Raw genomic sequence first — 16,245 nt, forward strand, 5'->3', positions numbered from 1 at the left:
GGTACTTCGTGATAATCATCATTCCAAAAGGAAGGTAATTATTTAAATTATAGATATTATTGTCGACTAATCCACATCAAGGACGACCACCTAAAAGAAGAGGTAATTAAATCGATTGTTGTGGTGTTTTCCATAAACAAACATACAAATGTCAGGGTTTACTAAACTGTGTAATTAATTTAATTATCTAATAAATGCTATGGTTCAGCTAATTAGACGTGACTTTTCTCCTGTAATTGATAACACAATCCATTTTAGGTTATTCTGCCCTTCTTGGTAATGATCGATGTTTGCTTGGGAGACGGGGCACAATATAAATCCCGACCAAAATCAGGTAAAGCCACTTTATACGGGAGGTAGATGAAATCGTCAAACAAGATGAATTTAAAAAAACTAAGATGAACAGCATAGGAAAGCTGTGGGTGAGAATCACCCGATACTTCATTAAATTGTGTGTGCTGTGTTGGCGCCTGTACCCGAGAGGCGGTAGGCGTAGTGAAAGGGATGTGAAAGACAAGTGCTTCAATTGCAAGGAAATGGGTCCCTACAAGAGTAAGTGCAATAAAAATAGTAAGTGTTATGCCTCGTGGACAATAGCCTGCCCAGAATACAAGGCGGTCATAAGGGTCGTTGACAGGGTCAAGCATCGGTCAAAACCTTCAAGAGAGCCTGCTTCAGTCGTCCGCCCTGCATAACTTGCGCATAGTGAATAAGGGACCTACATTTGTACGCAGGGAACAACGCTGCCCTTCGACCGAGTGACATGATGGGCAGTTCTCGAGAAGGAGAGTTTGAGCGACCATCGTTTAGTACCGGGTGACCCAATAAGACTGTTCCTCGGCCATATCTCGGGAACCGTTCGTCGTATGACTTAGGGGTAAACAAAATTATGGGTAAATCGGTCATGACGAATCGGTGGAAAATATTTTCAAGTTCTAAAAATGACCAACAGAAGGCGTAACTGCCATATTAAATTTTAAAATTGCAATATAGTTAATTTAGTTGAATCCTTCCCTGTCAGGGGGCTAGCTTTGCATTTTGAAAATACTCAAAATATATCGCCAGGATATTAAATGCTCCTTGGTTAGAAATCGGCATTTTAGAGAAGATTAAAAACTCAAAAAACTGCACTTTCTGAATGTAAACACAGCAGAATAATTTACAAATTACGGCTGCTATTATTTTATAATGCATCGTGTTTCATTTGTTTAATTTTCCAAGGCCTGCCTAAAAGTGTAGGGTGCTTTTCTTTCGCGCCATCGACAAATACCGGAAATACGTAAAAAGTAAATTTAAGCATTTTTATTAATTAATTAAGTAACCTCATTTTCCCAATATTTGAGGTTAGGAACGAGATTTAGAAAAACGGTTTTCACTGGCCTCTTTGGATGTTATTTGGCTACTTTTTCATAAAGAAAAAGTCATATCATTCCATTTTATTTTTTTGATTTTTTTGGAGTTTAGGTCATAGTGTCAAAACTAGCCCCCTGACGCAGAAAGATTCAACTAAATTAACTATATTTTGATTGATTCTCATTGCCCAAGGAATACTCTTTTCAACGATACCAAATTTGTTACAATCGGTCAAACGGTTAAGAAGTTAAAGCAGGTTATTGCAAAAACAATTGAACTCCCCACGCCATCTTTGTTTTTGAAATAACTGAGTTTTTGTTTTTACGAAAATGATAGATAAACTGGTTCTCTTTAAAAAAGTAAAAAAAAAAATTTTTGTTTATTATGCGAAATTTAAAGAAAATGCAATTTTAAAATTTAAGATGGCAGTTACGCTCTCTGTTGGTCATTTTTAGAACGAAAATATTATATTTTCCAGCGATTCTTCATGACCGATTTACCCAATAATTTTTTACCCCTGGCCTAGGAATAGTCTTATTGGGTCACCCGGTACATATTCCAGAAAAGAGGCGTTAGGGGGCAAAAGTCAAGGGATTTAGGAAGAGGAGGGGAAAACTAGATAAGATAGAGATAGACTGCGGAACGAAGAAACGAAGACCAACAAGTATCGAAGATTTGGAGGCGAAGAGAACGTTTTCTCCAAATTACAGTCGAATTTCTCCTTTTGAAAGGTAGCAGCAATTCGTAAAATTTGATGGTGGAACGTTTAGTGCAAGACAGACCTTTTGTGTCGCCTGGTAAATTTGACTACTCGTTGGAGATGAATTTGGAAAGATGGTTGACGATTTGAATCATGAACATACTGGGTCTCAGTGTTCTCAAAATGTAGTAGTTGAAATTTTGTTTCCTCATTGGAATAATTTACCGCGGTATTAATTAAAAGCCAGAAAAAGCACTAATTAAAGATCTTTAACGTTTTTACCGGTTGCCGTTTAATGCAGAATCTTAATCGGCACGTATAAACAAGATAGTCGCAAGAATTTGTTTAATGAACTTGTTTTTTTATCTTAATTGACCACTCCAAGTCTAAGCGCAATGGAACGTTTTGTGCTTTTGACCACAACTCCATCGTGGTTAAAATTTATTTAAATGCGAGCACGCTGATCAAATAATGTAACAAAACGAAACTACTTAAATGCGCCACTTTATATTAGTTTTACTCCCGATCTCAATGAATCTAAAAGCACACTCGACAATAATTTCGTCGAATTGGCGACACATTTTCCCCTTGTAATTCGGCAATCAACTTCAACTTTCGCAATAAAAATATTACGCACGACTGTGCGGCTGTTAAATTTTTCGTCTACCTCGATTATACGGATTTGTCTTAAAACCTTCGGTCGAAAATAAATGGTACGCGATCTCTAATGTCAAGCACGACTTTTAGACTCTTACTGTAGTCGCGAAATCCAAAAACCGAAACGGATCCGACGCAAATCAAACTTCGGCCACGTTTTTTATACGTGTAAGGGTATAGGAGAAAGTCCCACCACCATGCCCTATGGGGCGACATTTAGAACCGGCAACACTGTGGCGTTTTCGATCTTATTTTCTTGCACACTCGCTTCTTATCTGAAAGCGCTTCATTTTATCGCATTTTAAAGATTTTTGGTAGGTTTCAGTTCCCCCGGTATGCTTTTAGGGCGGATACGTGGTATTTCCCGGAGGATGTGCCTTGGTTGCGATTTCTTAGTTGCAATCTGGTGCAGGGGCCATCTCTTCTGAGGTTGAGTTTACTACTTTCTTTTTTGGTAGCGTTCCTCAAAAAGTACGATGACAAAGATCGGATCACTTGGTTGGAATTGCGGTCACTCTTTTCGATGTCGATCTGGGCACTGTGTTTCTGTTTATCCAGTTGTTCTTCCTGAACTAGCCTCGTTTGGATTAGTTACGTTGTTATCTCTGGGACGAAACTTCGAATATACTTCGATGGACTCGGGGTACGTCGTCGGTTGTGGGGAGTTCGGAGCCTAATGCAGAGACAGTATAGGTATATATACCGACTGTGTAGCTCAGTGATAGAACATTGGGCTACATAGCCGGAGGTCCGGTGTTCGAACCTGGACTGAGATAAGAATTTTTCATCTATGGCAAAGATGGGAATTTCGTAAGGGAAATACCGGGATAGTATAGAACAACTTAAGCCCTTCTCCAAGGGCACCTCTAAAAAGCAGTGAGCCCAGAACAAGAGGGACAATAAATAAATAAATAAATAAGAAAATAAATAACTAAATAAATATGTAAATAAATAAATAAGTAAATAAATAAATAATTCCATCCACACTAATTAACTTTCTAGGTGTCGCATATCGTAAGAAGACAGGACAGTTCCACCCATCGTGATGCATATCTTCTACTATAAAGTTCAACAGTTCTTGATTGGGTCCAAGTGGAAGTGGTCCGGACAGATCCGCTACTATCACCTCAAACATTTAGGCCATGACGCTGATGGCCTGGGTCTTCGTGGAGTCCACGGGTATTCCTTGTGGGGTACTGAGCCTCTGGGACTCGAAGTTTAAATTGTCCGAGTCGAGTAAACACTCGTTTGAAGTTTTCCACGTGTTTCTCCATGTCCGAGAAAAGGACAATAATGTCGTAGTGCTCCCTGAGGTTGCGCACCCTATTGAGTGCCCTCCGAATGGTGTGGGAGTACTGATTTCGCCGAATATGTCTTGGAATTCCGTTCCCATGCGGCAATATCGGCTCAAGGTATGTCTTCGGTCCGTTCCCTTTTCTTCCTCGAAGAGTGCGGGAATAAATTCGTCAATACAAATACAAACGTTTTCAGTTCGCATCAGCAGCCGTCTGTAGTATGACTGCCGGAACCGCCAGCTTTACATGCCCTCGGAAGCATGGTAGTCAGAGGATGTTCTGTACCACTAAAAACTGGCAAGTTGTGGGATTCGAACTCACAACCTGCGAGGTTATAGCCCGAGCCTTAAACCGTTACGCCAAACTGACTACAGGAGCGAAAACTCGGTGTCATAATGGAGCTCTTCTGGAGCGGGAGTCGAGCGAGATCGTGTGGTCTGGGCCAAACACAAAACAGGTTGACAGGCTTTCCCGAGTTCCAGTTTATTGCGGGTGTGCATTTTAGGCATTATCTGCGTATGACTCCTGGTTCACCACAGCCATAGCAGTTTACGGATTGGAGTAGATGTTTTATGAGATGGCGTTTGTGACGGACGCCGCAGGAGTTGACTGTTCCGACTACTAGGTCCATTTTGCATATGAAGCGAGCGGGTTCCGGGAGGGAGGGTGCTTAGGATATCAGGATGCAGGGGGTGGGGAACGCTACCATGCGAAGGAAATTACTGGGCCGGAGCTGCAATCAGTGTAGTGTCTTCCAAACATGGAGACACCTTGGATGAGCAGAGCTTCGAGGAAGGTTTTGGAGGTGGTGATTATCCTGATGAAAGTTGTGGGTTGGTTTGTGGTGCGGGCAGGGGGATAGCGTCAAGGATTTCGAGTTCGGTAAAGTTTCGGTCGACGTTACGAAGAACACAGGAAAACGTCTGGGGTCTGGGGGAATGGGTTTGGGTTCTGGGGCCTGTTAGTTGGGAGAAGGAGATGTTGGGGTTGCCGAAGTGGTGTTGGAGTTTGCGGGAAAACTCGGGATCGATGGGTAGATTGCATTCTAGAGGTTCGGTGTGGTTGTCATTCATTTTTAGAGCGGTGAGTTGGAATCTTTAGCACGTTCCAATAAAATTCCGCATGTGAGGATTGCGGATGGCGCTATCTAGGCTCATGCGGGTGAACTCGTTAGAGCGCATGATTGAGGATGACTTACGTATAGCGTATCGAGCGTGGTTTGGGTGTCTTTTAGGTTGCTGCGGTAAGGGGTTTAGGTATCTGTTACAAGGTCAAAAATTCATCTCAAATTAAAAGTTGGGACGTTTGAATGGTGGGGGCCAGCTCTACACTACACCTTGATCTTTAATTTAATTTTTATTTGCCATCAGAATTTGGATGATGGAGTTTCGATTTAAATATTCCCGAAGCCGCCCCTGGCCGCCACCAAAGAGTTTTGCACTTTGTTTCGTTTCCGTGGAATACATGTTTTTTTCTTCTCTGCCCTACATTCAAATTATAGCGATGCGGGGATGGTACCTACTGTATTTGGAAACATCGACACTACATTGTTAACTTATAATTGATTTGCTTTCCTTTGCATGACTATGTTACTGTTTATTTACAGGGTGCTTCATCTGGGGGCGAGTGACGTACCTACGTTAGGTCAAGATTGTTACATATTGCACTTGGTATTGAGAATTAATTACTTTATACTCTTATTTTGTCAAGACATGTTCCTTTGTTTTGTTGTAATGTGATACTTAACGTTATGCTCTTACTATTTATTTGATCCGGGTAATTATGATTATCAATATTTGGCAGGGTGACTTGTTTAGAATATTCCATATTTTATCTCGACTTCGAGTAGCAGATGAAGGTAACAAAAAGTCCACAACTGACATACGCAGAGATATATGTTTATATGTACTGGTTTTTTTTTGTCGTAGAAAAGAGACATCTTGCCGATATTGCTAATCAATTCTTTTAGTCCACCTTTGAGATGTAGTGACCGAACATTGGTTTTGGGGCCACGTCCTCGGATCCTTCGTCCCCGAAGGGCACTCAGTAGTTGTGTTCTTTTACGTAGTGCGTCTCATTCGTTAAACGTGGAAAGGCTTAGTAAAAATGTGATGGCTTCGATTGTTTCGTCTATTTCCTGTGTTGTATCAGGTGAAGGGTGTAGTGGGGTATTATTGGAAACGTATTGGGAGAATGTTTTCCAGTTAGCATTGGAGAAATATTTTCTGTTTATTATTAATGGTGGCGGTAGAGGCGGCGGAGCGTAGTTGGTGCGGATGCGGGATGGCCGCGTGTCGGAAAGGGGCAAAGCGGCAGAGTCCTGTAATGATCTTAGCCTCCTACTATCTTGGAGGCTTACGCCAACTTCAAGTCACACCGGAATATTTGACCATATTCTGTAGTAGCGGGAATGCCAAACTAACATGGCTGCCTATTTGAATACTCTCGCTTAAGTTTCCCGCGAGAATCTGTCACTCGGGGGCCACTCCGAGCGCACTAAGATCGTGATCGTCATTTAGGACACCTACGTTGTGTAATAACTGGGTTCTCAGCAGGCACTGAGGGCGTTTTATGGGCAAGGAACACCAAAAGCAATAGCTGATTCAGATTATTTTGAAGCTAATACCAATATCAATACGGCGCCCCTGCAGAGGGTCTTAAGTGGTTCTATACTACTCCCGCATTTACCTTACGAATTAGGAAAACTGCAGGAAAACCTAATTCGGAGTAGTCCTATAATGAACAACATCCAATGTACAGCACTTTTGAGCCCTCTCGAAACCGGGGTAACTACTACAAACACGCTATGAGTAACCAAAATGGGATCGAGCCATTCCCCAGGTATTACAACACATACATCGGACAAAACTAAGAGATGTCAAATATACCTCGCCGGGCGGGAGGATTACCCAGGCCCAGTGGAGTGCCTGTAGACGTGGGCTAAAGTTGTTGGGTTCGGAACGAGTGAAAATGTTAGTGTTAGGTTCACCAAGGCCGTATAAACTTGAATAGCTCGATCCCCTCTAAACAAGCACACTTCCCTCTTGATTACTCACAGTCCCAAATAAGCAAATATAATGAAATGCAATGGAATAATCGAGAGTGACTAAAAAGCACAATACACAAATTAAATATGTACACATGCAAGTATGTAAAGCACAGATACAGCCCTACCGACAATGAAACATGATTGCCAATACCAACAAAGGTTACACATTAAGAGGTACAAGTGGTTGAATCCAGTAAGTACATAAGTAAAGGGTTACAATCTGCATTCAAGTTACACGCATTTATAGATTAATTCAATAAAGCAAATACCTCACCTGATATAAAAAGCAAAAGCACACAGCAATGATTAAGGTATAACAAAATATTTCAAGATAAGCCGTACTTTACACTTAAGCCGGTTACAAAAAAAAGACCATGAACACACATGTTAAATCGTACTTATTGACTACCCCAAGCGACTCGGTAATTTGATCTCCTAACACCCCCAAAAACCACCCGAAAATCGCCCATTCCCTGCATTTCACGCATTTCTAGGAAAAACTGGACTGCAGGTGTAAATGGTAAACACATGTGGTCTTCCATCAGTGTCATCTTCGCTCCCTTTCCCTTTTCTATAATCCCACCAGATTTCGGTTGGCAGCTTGTGTAACTAACATGGTGTATAGGGTGCTTCGTATCGACAATCATATTCACAGGACGTTGCTAAGTTTGGGGCATCTCAGTTCTGACGACGGGGAAGGTTGCGTTAGTGATTAGATGACTGTCCAATAACACGACTAGGATTCTGTAGCCGGTCCGTGCAGCGTACAACTAGCTGGAAGGAGGATCATTTTTGTTAGTAAGAGCCGCTACCCGAACGCATCTAGAATTCCTACACAAACATTAAAGGTGTATATAAACAAATGTTTTAACGCGTTATAATATTGCAACTTTCCGTCGCGTTACCAACAACAAAATGACTAAGCGAAAATATTATTAAGCACCCGCCGAAATTATTTTGATGTGCAAATTATGTGATGCGATGTGCCTTCCGTAGAAGATTGTAACCCGAGAAGTCCGAGTCAAGTTTAAGCGACATCTGCTTTGGTTCCACACCACAAACCCTAAAATTCGAGGCTGCTTCAGTTGCCTAAAGACGAACTGTTCCAAGGGTACATTTAGACGCATTACAAATAAGGTAAACTGAATTTGTGTATTTGTATTTCAATACGGACTGTGTACTAAAAATTTGACGTGTAAAATTTTAGAAGAAACATTCTTGGAAGGCAAATCTAATTTGTTGGTTGTCGTTTAAAGCGCTGACATGATTTGACTTTTCAGGTCAAAAGCAAGGCAGTCTATAATTCGACATTATATTAATTTACTTGAGAGCCATCCTAATATGCATTTATGCCAAAACAAACAACTAATTTTGATTTAAAGTTTAATATTAATTTGTTGCCTGGTTTTTTTCTTGGTCAGTTCTTTTTTTCCCAACCTATTTTTATATTTGTACTCGGTGAACTATCATTTTCTAAATTTAATCTTGCATTGCAATTTATTTTGATTAAATTTCCGTTTTGCTTTTTTTATTTTATCAGTATTTACGACATGGTTCATTGCAAGTGCCTAATCAGTGGTCAGCGAGGTCGAAGGCTGTGATAGTCGGGAACAGAGCAGCAGACAACAATAGTGAATGCTATCGAGAGCATTACAATGCCACTGAACTACGCAGATGTGCCATTACAGTACGCGAAACGTAAATATCTCCACAAAGAAGATGTGGAATACCTCAAATCTTGGATGGGGAAGCAACCGCACTTACCCCAACTAAGCGGTAGCCCAAACTCTCATCGCGCACTCCACTTGAATTTTTCATTTCAGATCTGGAAGTGATCTTTGCCCTTTTCAGCTGTAATTGCAAGGTGGAGGCGACCAAGACGACCATAGACAACTACTTTACATTGCGCGGAATGCTTGGGGAGGTTTTTGGACCGCGCGACATGGAGACATGGAGACGAACTTTGGATGCGATGTGAGTTTGATAATCCATGAGTTACGTTTATCATCGTATATGACACAGAACGATATTACCGTTACCAAAACTAACGCCAGAAGGGTACCAAATCTTCTGCTGGAAGCTTAACGATCGAGACCCAAGCAAATATGTATTCGCCGATGCGGTCAAGTACCTGGAGACCATTATCAAAATGACGATACTACAACAGGGAACTTTGGATGGGTTGATTGGCGTGGTCGATATGGAAGGATTTTCACTAACACACCTTGCGAGGATTAACCCGATGCTGTTGAAAAATCTAATCGTTTTTGTGCAGGTAAGCAAGTGTGAGGGTAAACCTTGTAACTCTCCAAAAACACTTAGGCACTTCCAATCATGCTCGAAGCTCTGCACTTTATCAACGCCGGTACGCGTCTCGACAAACTTTTGACACTCATGAAACCAGTCATCAAGAAGGAGATATTTGAGATGGTACCCAATAATCGGTCATCCACTACTGTACAACAAATGCTTGTAGATCCACATCCACAGTGACTACCGGAAGACCTTGTACAAATCCTTACCTCTCCATTGCATGCCAAAAGAGTATGGAGGCTTGCTGGGGTCGGTTCAGGAGATGAGGGGTTCTGACCGACACGCATAATACAAACTCAGTTACTTTGATTTTTAGATGACATGGTGGGGATGATTCTGAATAACATGGACTTTATTGCAGATGAAGAACGAAAGGTTGTGGACGAGTCGAAGAGACCTCACCCGACAACCAAAATTAACGAATTATTTGGAATTGAAGGTACCTTCAAGAAATTAGAGATAGACTAACATCAAGTGGCATGATTTTGTATCTTACGGCTGATCAATACACAACACTACTCTTGCTCGTTGGTTTTATTCTAAGACATTATTCAACATAGTCCAGAGATTAATCAAGAATGTTACGTTGATGACAATAAAGGCGCATTTACAGAATTGAGGAGGGGAAGGAAAAAACCAGATGAGATGAAAGCGAAAAGAAGAAACGAAGACCAAAAGGTATCAATGGGTTGGATACGAAGGTCGGAGTAACTGAAAGAAAAGAAGAAGTAAAAAAGAGGAACGCGAAGCTGCAAATCTGTAAACAGACAGATACACAAACAAACAAAATAAAAGGGGTAATGCCTCGCGTTGCACAATATATCGCATAAGCGATGTATAACGTCTGACACGAGGGGTTATTCTTATACGTAGAACTGCAATCAATACTAAAAAAAATCAAATATTCGAATGACTTTACAACAAAACAAAATTTGGTACGACTATAGGTTCTTCCTTACAATTGGTGTGAGATATTTAAAAAATGACATTAAGTTTTAAGAAGAATGCTATAAAATGTACAAATAACTAAATCTCTATTCAACAGCAACTAAAAATCGTAGAAATTTACTTCGGACAGTGTCGTTAATTTTAAAAACTAAATCACAAGCAAAGGTAGAATGTGAAGGATGAAATACAGCAAAAATGAATATCGTAAAGCAGAAATCTCTATGGTGTTTTTGACTTGCAATGGCGTTGGAATTTCAATGGAACTCTTCTTAAGCAATGTTGCGAAAATCCAAAGTTCAGCATTTCCACTTAGAAATATCTATGTTAACAGCGCAAAAAGGAAGAAGGAGTCGTAAACGGCCTTAAACTTGTAAAATAAATCCGCAAAAATGCGTCAGCAAAGCTTGGAAGTAAGATAATAAGAGATAAACTTCACTAAAATTAACACAGCGCCAGTGTATCCCAAAAATAGCAGACAAAAAATGTCAAGTAACTTTAATGGCGTGTATCTCCTTTACAAAATCACACCTCGCGTTTCCGACAAGGACTGCCGGCGCCGAAAGGAATAAGAGAAAAACGCACGACATCGAACGGTAAAAAAACGAACATGATAAAAGAAATCTACTACAGGAACAGACTACACTACAGAAATTATTCACAATTAACGAATGGGTTGCCAGATAATCACCTAGATGGCGTAAGGATTGTTATATAAAGGCAAGAATTCGCATATGTCATTTGAGCGAGATTAAACCTCGTAATTTAAATGAAAACCCGAGCAAAAATTAAACGGTAAAAAAAATATCGTCACATCGTCATGCAAACTCTCAAATCAAAAAACGGCACTTGATCAGAAAACGAACAGGTTAAAAGTTCGCCAAATGTCACCGCTTGTTCGCACACTGTCAACTCCTAGGTCAACTCAGTTGATCGTTGCATTGCCCCCTCCTTAGAACCGAAACTGCAATAAAGCAGGCTTCTGTGGTTGTCATACAACTTTTATCTGGTTTTTCTTGACTCAGTATGCGAGCTTCGCGCTAGTTGGTTGGTATCCCCAGCAAACGGTGTCAGTCTGTTAATATCAGGGGTTGGAACTGGAACCGAAAAGAGTTGGTACGGGAACCGGAACCGATTGCAATAAAAATCCCATCATTAGGAATCGGAATCGTTATTTAGGAAATTATGATAACCGGAACCGATACCGGTAACTTTATTATTAGTGCCGAGGAACCGGTAGGTATTTTTCCGTTCTCTCTATCTCTCTCTCTCTCTCTCTCTCTCTCTCTCTCTCTCTCTCTCTCTCTCACGTTGCGTTTTATTTGCTCTTAAAATTTGCTTCGAAAGTGTTTTCTTAGATTCAATACTATTCTTCACTTTTCATTTACCTTTTTCTGGCTTTGTCTCGTTCATTATGATCTTATTGTGCTTCTCTTTACCTTCGCCTTTCCTTATCTTTCACGTCTTATCCTATTGTCGTTCTCTGAATGGCCAGAAAGCCCGAAACACTTGAAGGATGTCAAATATTTCGACTGGGAATACTTTCAAGATCCTACAGACGGTATAACAGGTGGTGCTTGTTTCGAAGTGAAAAAGTACGGAACTAAAATGCGATAGAATGAAGCGCTTCCAAATAAAAAACGAGTGCGCAAGCAGGATAAGATTCACAAAATCACAGTGTTGCCGGTTCTAAAGAACGTTCCTCGCATTATGAGGGACGAACTGTCTGCTACATCTTTGAATGCATAAAAAACGTTATCGAAGCTGAGTTTGCGTCGAGTCCGTTTCGGTTTTTGGGCTACGTCAGGAAAAATTGGGTGGGAGAGAGATTTTTGCAGAACCATCAAAACCTATGTAAGTCGTGTGCGGCATTTTAGATTGTCAACTGAAAGTTTCAAGACGAATCCGTATAATAGAGGTATACGAAAAATTTAACAGCCGCGTAAACGTGCGTTTTTATCACGAAAGTTGAAGTTAATTGCCGAATTACAAGGGGAAACTGTGCCACCAATTCCACGAAATTATTGTTGGGTGTGCGATTAAATTCATTGCGAGTTGCCATCACGAGTAAAACTAATATAAAATGGCGTATTTTTATCACGTGAACGAACATTTTCGTTTTGTTGCATTGCTTAATCAGCGTGATTGCATTTTTTTCCAGAACGGCTTTGTGGTCAAACGTACAGACCGTTTTATTGCGCTTATACTTGGAGTTAGTTACTCAAAAAACTAATCAAGATTATCAGCACTCTGAAAGTTGAGGATTCTGAAAGCTTTCGAATCAATAATGAAGCTTTTGAAAGTCCTGCATGTTCTGAAGTCTCTGAAGATGATGAGAGGTTTGAAGATTTTCGAAACTATGAGTGAATACTATGACGTCGCTAAAAACTCTAAGAGCTGAGGAAAATCCTGAAAGCAATGAATGACTCTTCTAATAGATCCAAAAGCTCTGACTATCCAAAGAACTTCGAATGCATTACAAACTAAAAACTTTAAATTTTCTAAGAGATCTCGGCTATGGAGCTTCTGGAGGCGCTCCAGATTCTTATGACTGGGAAAGTTATAATTTAAGCATTCCTGAAAGCTGAATATTGGCGAGGAATACTTTAAAATGCGATAAAATGAAGCGCTTTCAGATAAGAAGCGAGTGTGAAGGCAAATAAGATTGAAAACGCCACAGTGTTATCGGTTATAAATGTCGCTCGCGACTACAGTAAGAGTCTAAGTCGTGCTCGACATTTGAGATCGCGTAACATTTATTTTCGACTGAAGGTTCCAAGACAAATCCGTATAATCGAGGTAAACGAAAAATTTAACAGCCGCGTAGTCGTGCGTAATATTTTAGTAACATAACAATTGGCGCCCGAATGTGTATGTCATTCAGCAACATTTCGCTCTGAGGATCCACGCCTATGCCCTCCGACTGCAGCCGACGCACCCGCTGCTACATACATCGCTACCCGCAACACGCATACAAGGAGCATGACCTCCGCCTTTTCTTTAAAAAGCGGTACGAAATAAAGCAAGTTTCCTGGTTATTGACAAGAACAATAACACGCACAAATTATTTAATGAACTTGTCTTTTTATCGTAACTGACAACTCCAAGTCTAAGCGCAATGGAACGTTTTGTGCTTTTGACCACAACCCCTTCGTGGTAAAAATTTATTTAAATGCGATCACGTTGATCGAATGATGTAACAAAACGAAAATACTTAAATACGCCACTTTATGTTAGTTTTATTCCTGATTGCAATGAATCTAAAAGCACACCCGACAATAATTTCGTCGAATTGACGACACAGTTTCCCTTTGTAATTCTTTCGCATTAAAAATATAACACACGACTACGCGGCTGATAAATTTTTCGTTTACCTCGATTATGCGGATTTGTCTTGAAACCTTCAGTCGAAAATAAATGTTACAGGGTCTAAAATGTCGAGCACGACTTAGAGGAGTTCGCTCCACTTAGTTTTTCTTACTGTATCGTCAAATTGAAAAACCGAAGTCAACCTAAATCCGACTTGGAGTGGTCACTTACGATAAAAAGACAAGTTCATTAAACAAATTTGTGCGCCTATCTTGTTTATACGAGATTCTGCATTAAACGGCAACCGGTAAAAAGATTAAAGACGATTAATTATGCTTTTGCTGGCTTTTAAAACCCAAGGCAAACATTGACATTTCCATACCGCGGTAAATTATTTGAATGAGGAAACAAAATTTTAACTACTGCATTTCGAGAAAACTGGAGCCCAGTTTGTTCATGACTCAAATCGTCAACCCTCTTTCTAAATTCATCTCCAACGAGTAGTCAAATTTACCAGGCGATACAAAAGGTCTGTCTTTTATTTTTTATTTATTTATTGAATACTCAAAACAACAGATACATTGTATCCAATGACAGTTTTGAGGACTAAAATAACTCTTAAATTCCGTGATATGAATTATGAATAAAAATAATTGATGAGTATAAGGTAACGAACGAGGTCTTGCACAAAACGTTCCACCATCCAATCTCACGAATTGCTGGCACCTTTCAAAAGGAGAAAATCGACTGTAATTTGGAGAAAACCTTCTCTTCGTCTCCAAATCTTCGATACTTGTTGGTCTTCGTTTCTTCGTTCCGCAGTCTATCTCTTTCTTATCTAGTTTGTCCCTCCCCTTCCTTAATCCATTGACTGTGCCTTTTCTCCCCTAACGCCTCTTTTCTGGACCATGTATCGGGTGACCCAATAAGACCGATCCTCGGCCATATCTCGAGAACCGTTCGTCATATGACTTAAGGATAACAAAAATTATTGGGTAAATCGGTCATGAAGAATCGTTGGAAAATCTTTTCAAGTTCTAAAAATGACCAACAGAGGGCGTAACTGCTATCTTAAATTTTAAAATTGCATTTTCTTTAAATTTCGCATAATAAACTAAAAACATTTTTTTCACTTTTTTAAAGAGAACCAGTTTATCTATCATTTTCGTAAGAACAAAAATTCAATTATTTCAAAAACAAAGATGGTGTGGGGCGTTCAATTGTTTTTGAAATAACCTGGGTTTAACTTTTTAACCGTTTGGCCGATTGTAACAAATTTGGTATCGTTGAAAAGAGCATTCCTTGGGCAACAAGAATCAACCAAAATATAGTTAATTTAGTTGAATCCTTCTCCGCCAGGGGGCTAGTTTAGACACTATGATCCAAAATCCTAAAAAAATCAAATGGAATGATATGACCTTTTCTTTATGAAAAAGTAGCCAAATAACACCCAAAGAGGCCAGTGAAAACCGTTTTTCAAAATCTCGTTTCTAACCTCAAATATTGGGAAAATGAGATTAATTAATTAATTAATTAAAATGCTTAAATTGTATCGTATTTGACGTATTTCCGGTATTTGTCGATGGCGCGAAAGATGCAGTTTTTTGAATTTGTAATCTTTTCTAAAATGCCGATTCCTAACCAAGAAGCATTTAATATGCTGGCGGCGATGGTTCGTGGTCGATTCGGATAACGCAAATAAAAGATGTGGGCAGCGATGGTCGCATTTTGAAAATACTCAAAATATATCGCCAGCATATTAAATGCTTCTTGGTTAGAAATTGGCATTTTAGAAAAGATTACAAATTCAAAAAACTGCACTTTCTGAATGTAAACACAGCAGAATAATTTATAAATTACGGCTGTTATTATTTTCTAATGCATCGTGTTTCACTTGTTTAATCTTCCAAGTGCTTTTCTTTCGCGCCATCGACAAATACCGCAAATACGTTAAAAGTAAATTTAAGATACAAGGTAAGCATTTTTATTAATTTATGAATTGATTTCATTTTCCCAATATTTGTGGTTAGGAACGAGATTTTGAAAAACGGTTTTCACTGGCCCCTTTGGATATTATTTGGCTACTTTTTCATAAAGAAAAAGTCATATCATTCCATTTAATTTTTTTGATTTTTTTAGGATTTTGGGTCATAGTGTCAAAACTAGCCCCCTGGTCCAGAAGGATTCAACTAAATTAACTATGGTTGATTCTTATTGCCCAAGGAAGACTCTTTTCAACCATAAAACCAAATTTGTTAAAATCGGTCAAACGGTTAAGAATTTAAAGTAGGTTATTGCAAAAACAATTGAACACCATCTTTGTTTTTGAAATAGTTTTTGTTTTTACAAAAATGATAAACTGGTTCTCTTTAAAAAAGTGAAAATTTTTTTTTAGTTTATTATGCCAAATTTATAGAAAATGCGATTTTAAAATTTAAGATGTCAGTTACGCCCTCTGGTGGGCATTTTTAGAACTTGAAAATATTTTCCAGCGATTCTTCATAACCGATTTACCTAATAATTTTTTTACCCCTGTCATACGACGAACGGTTCCCGAGATATAGCCGAGTAACAGTCTTATTGGATCACCCGGTACAATGATGGGTTAGAAATAAGCCAACGAG

At 39.5% G+C, this 16,245-nt stretch overlaps 1 protein-coding gene across 1 annotated transcript; it reads left to right on the forward strand.

Moving 5' to 3' along the window:
• Window positions 1-8,620: 8,620 nt before the first annotated feature.
• On the forward strand, window positions 8,621-9,891 carry LOC116161931 (retinol-binding protein pinta-like). The gene is made up of 6 exons (XM_031475427.1): window positions 8,621-8,830; window positions 8,878-9,028; window positions 9,077-9,329; window positions 9,377-9,484; window positions 9,531-9,636; window positions 9,684-9,891. Exons 1-6 carry the CDS (start codon window positions 8,710-8,712, stop codon window positions 9,833-9,835), a joined length of 891 nt encoding a protein of 296 aa, XP_031331287.1. The 5' UTR covers window positions 8,621-8,709; the 3' UTR covers window positions 9,836-9,891.
• Window positions 9,892-16,245: the final 6,354 nt, after the last annotated feature.

The sequence above is a fragment of the Photinus pyralis genome, unplaced genomic scaffold (genome assembly GCF_008802855.1).
Source record: "Photinus pyralis isolate 1611_PpyrPB1 unplaced genomic scaffold, Ppyr1.3 Ppyr1.4_LG10, whole genome shotgun sequence".
Classification (NCBI taxonomy): Eukaryota; Metazoa; Arthropoda; class Insecta; order Coleoptera; family Lampyridae; genus Photinus; species Photinus pyralis.

Bases quoted from the DNA above. Each gene is read 5' to 3' on its own strand.
- LOC116161931 (XM_031475427.1), top strand. From the start codon at position 8,710: ATGCCACTGAACTACGCAGATGTGCCATTACAGTACGCGAAACGTAAA. The intron at 9,330-9,376 runs GTAAGCAAGTGT...AAAAACACTTAG, and splicing joins ATCTAATCGTTTTTGTGCAG to GCACTTCCAATCATGCTCGA. The intron at 9,485-9,530 runs GTACCCAATAAT...AAATGCTTGTAG, and splicing joins AGAAGGAGATATTTGAGATG to ATCCACATCCACAGTGACTA.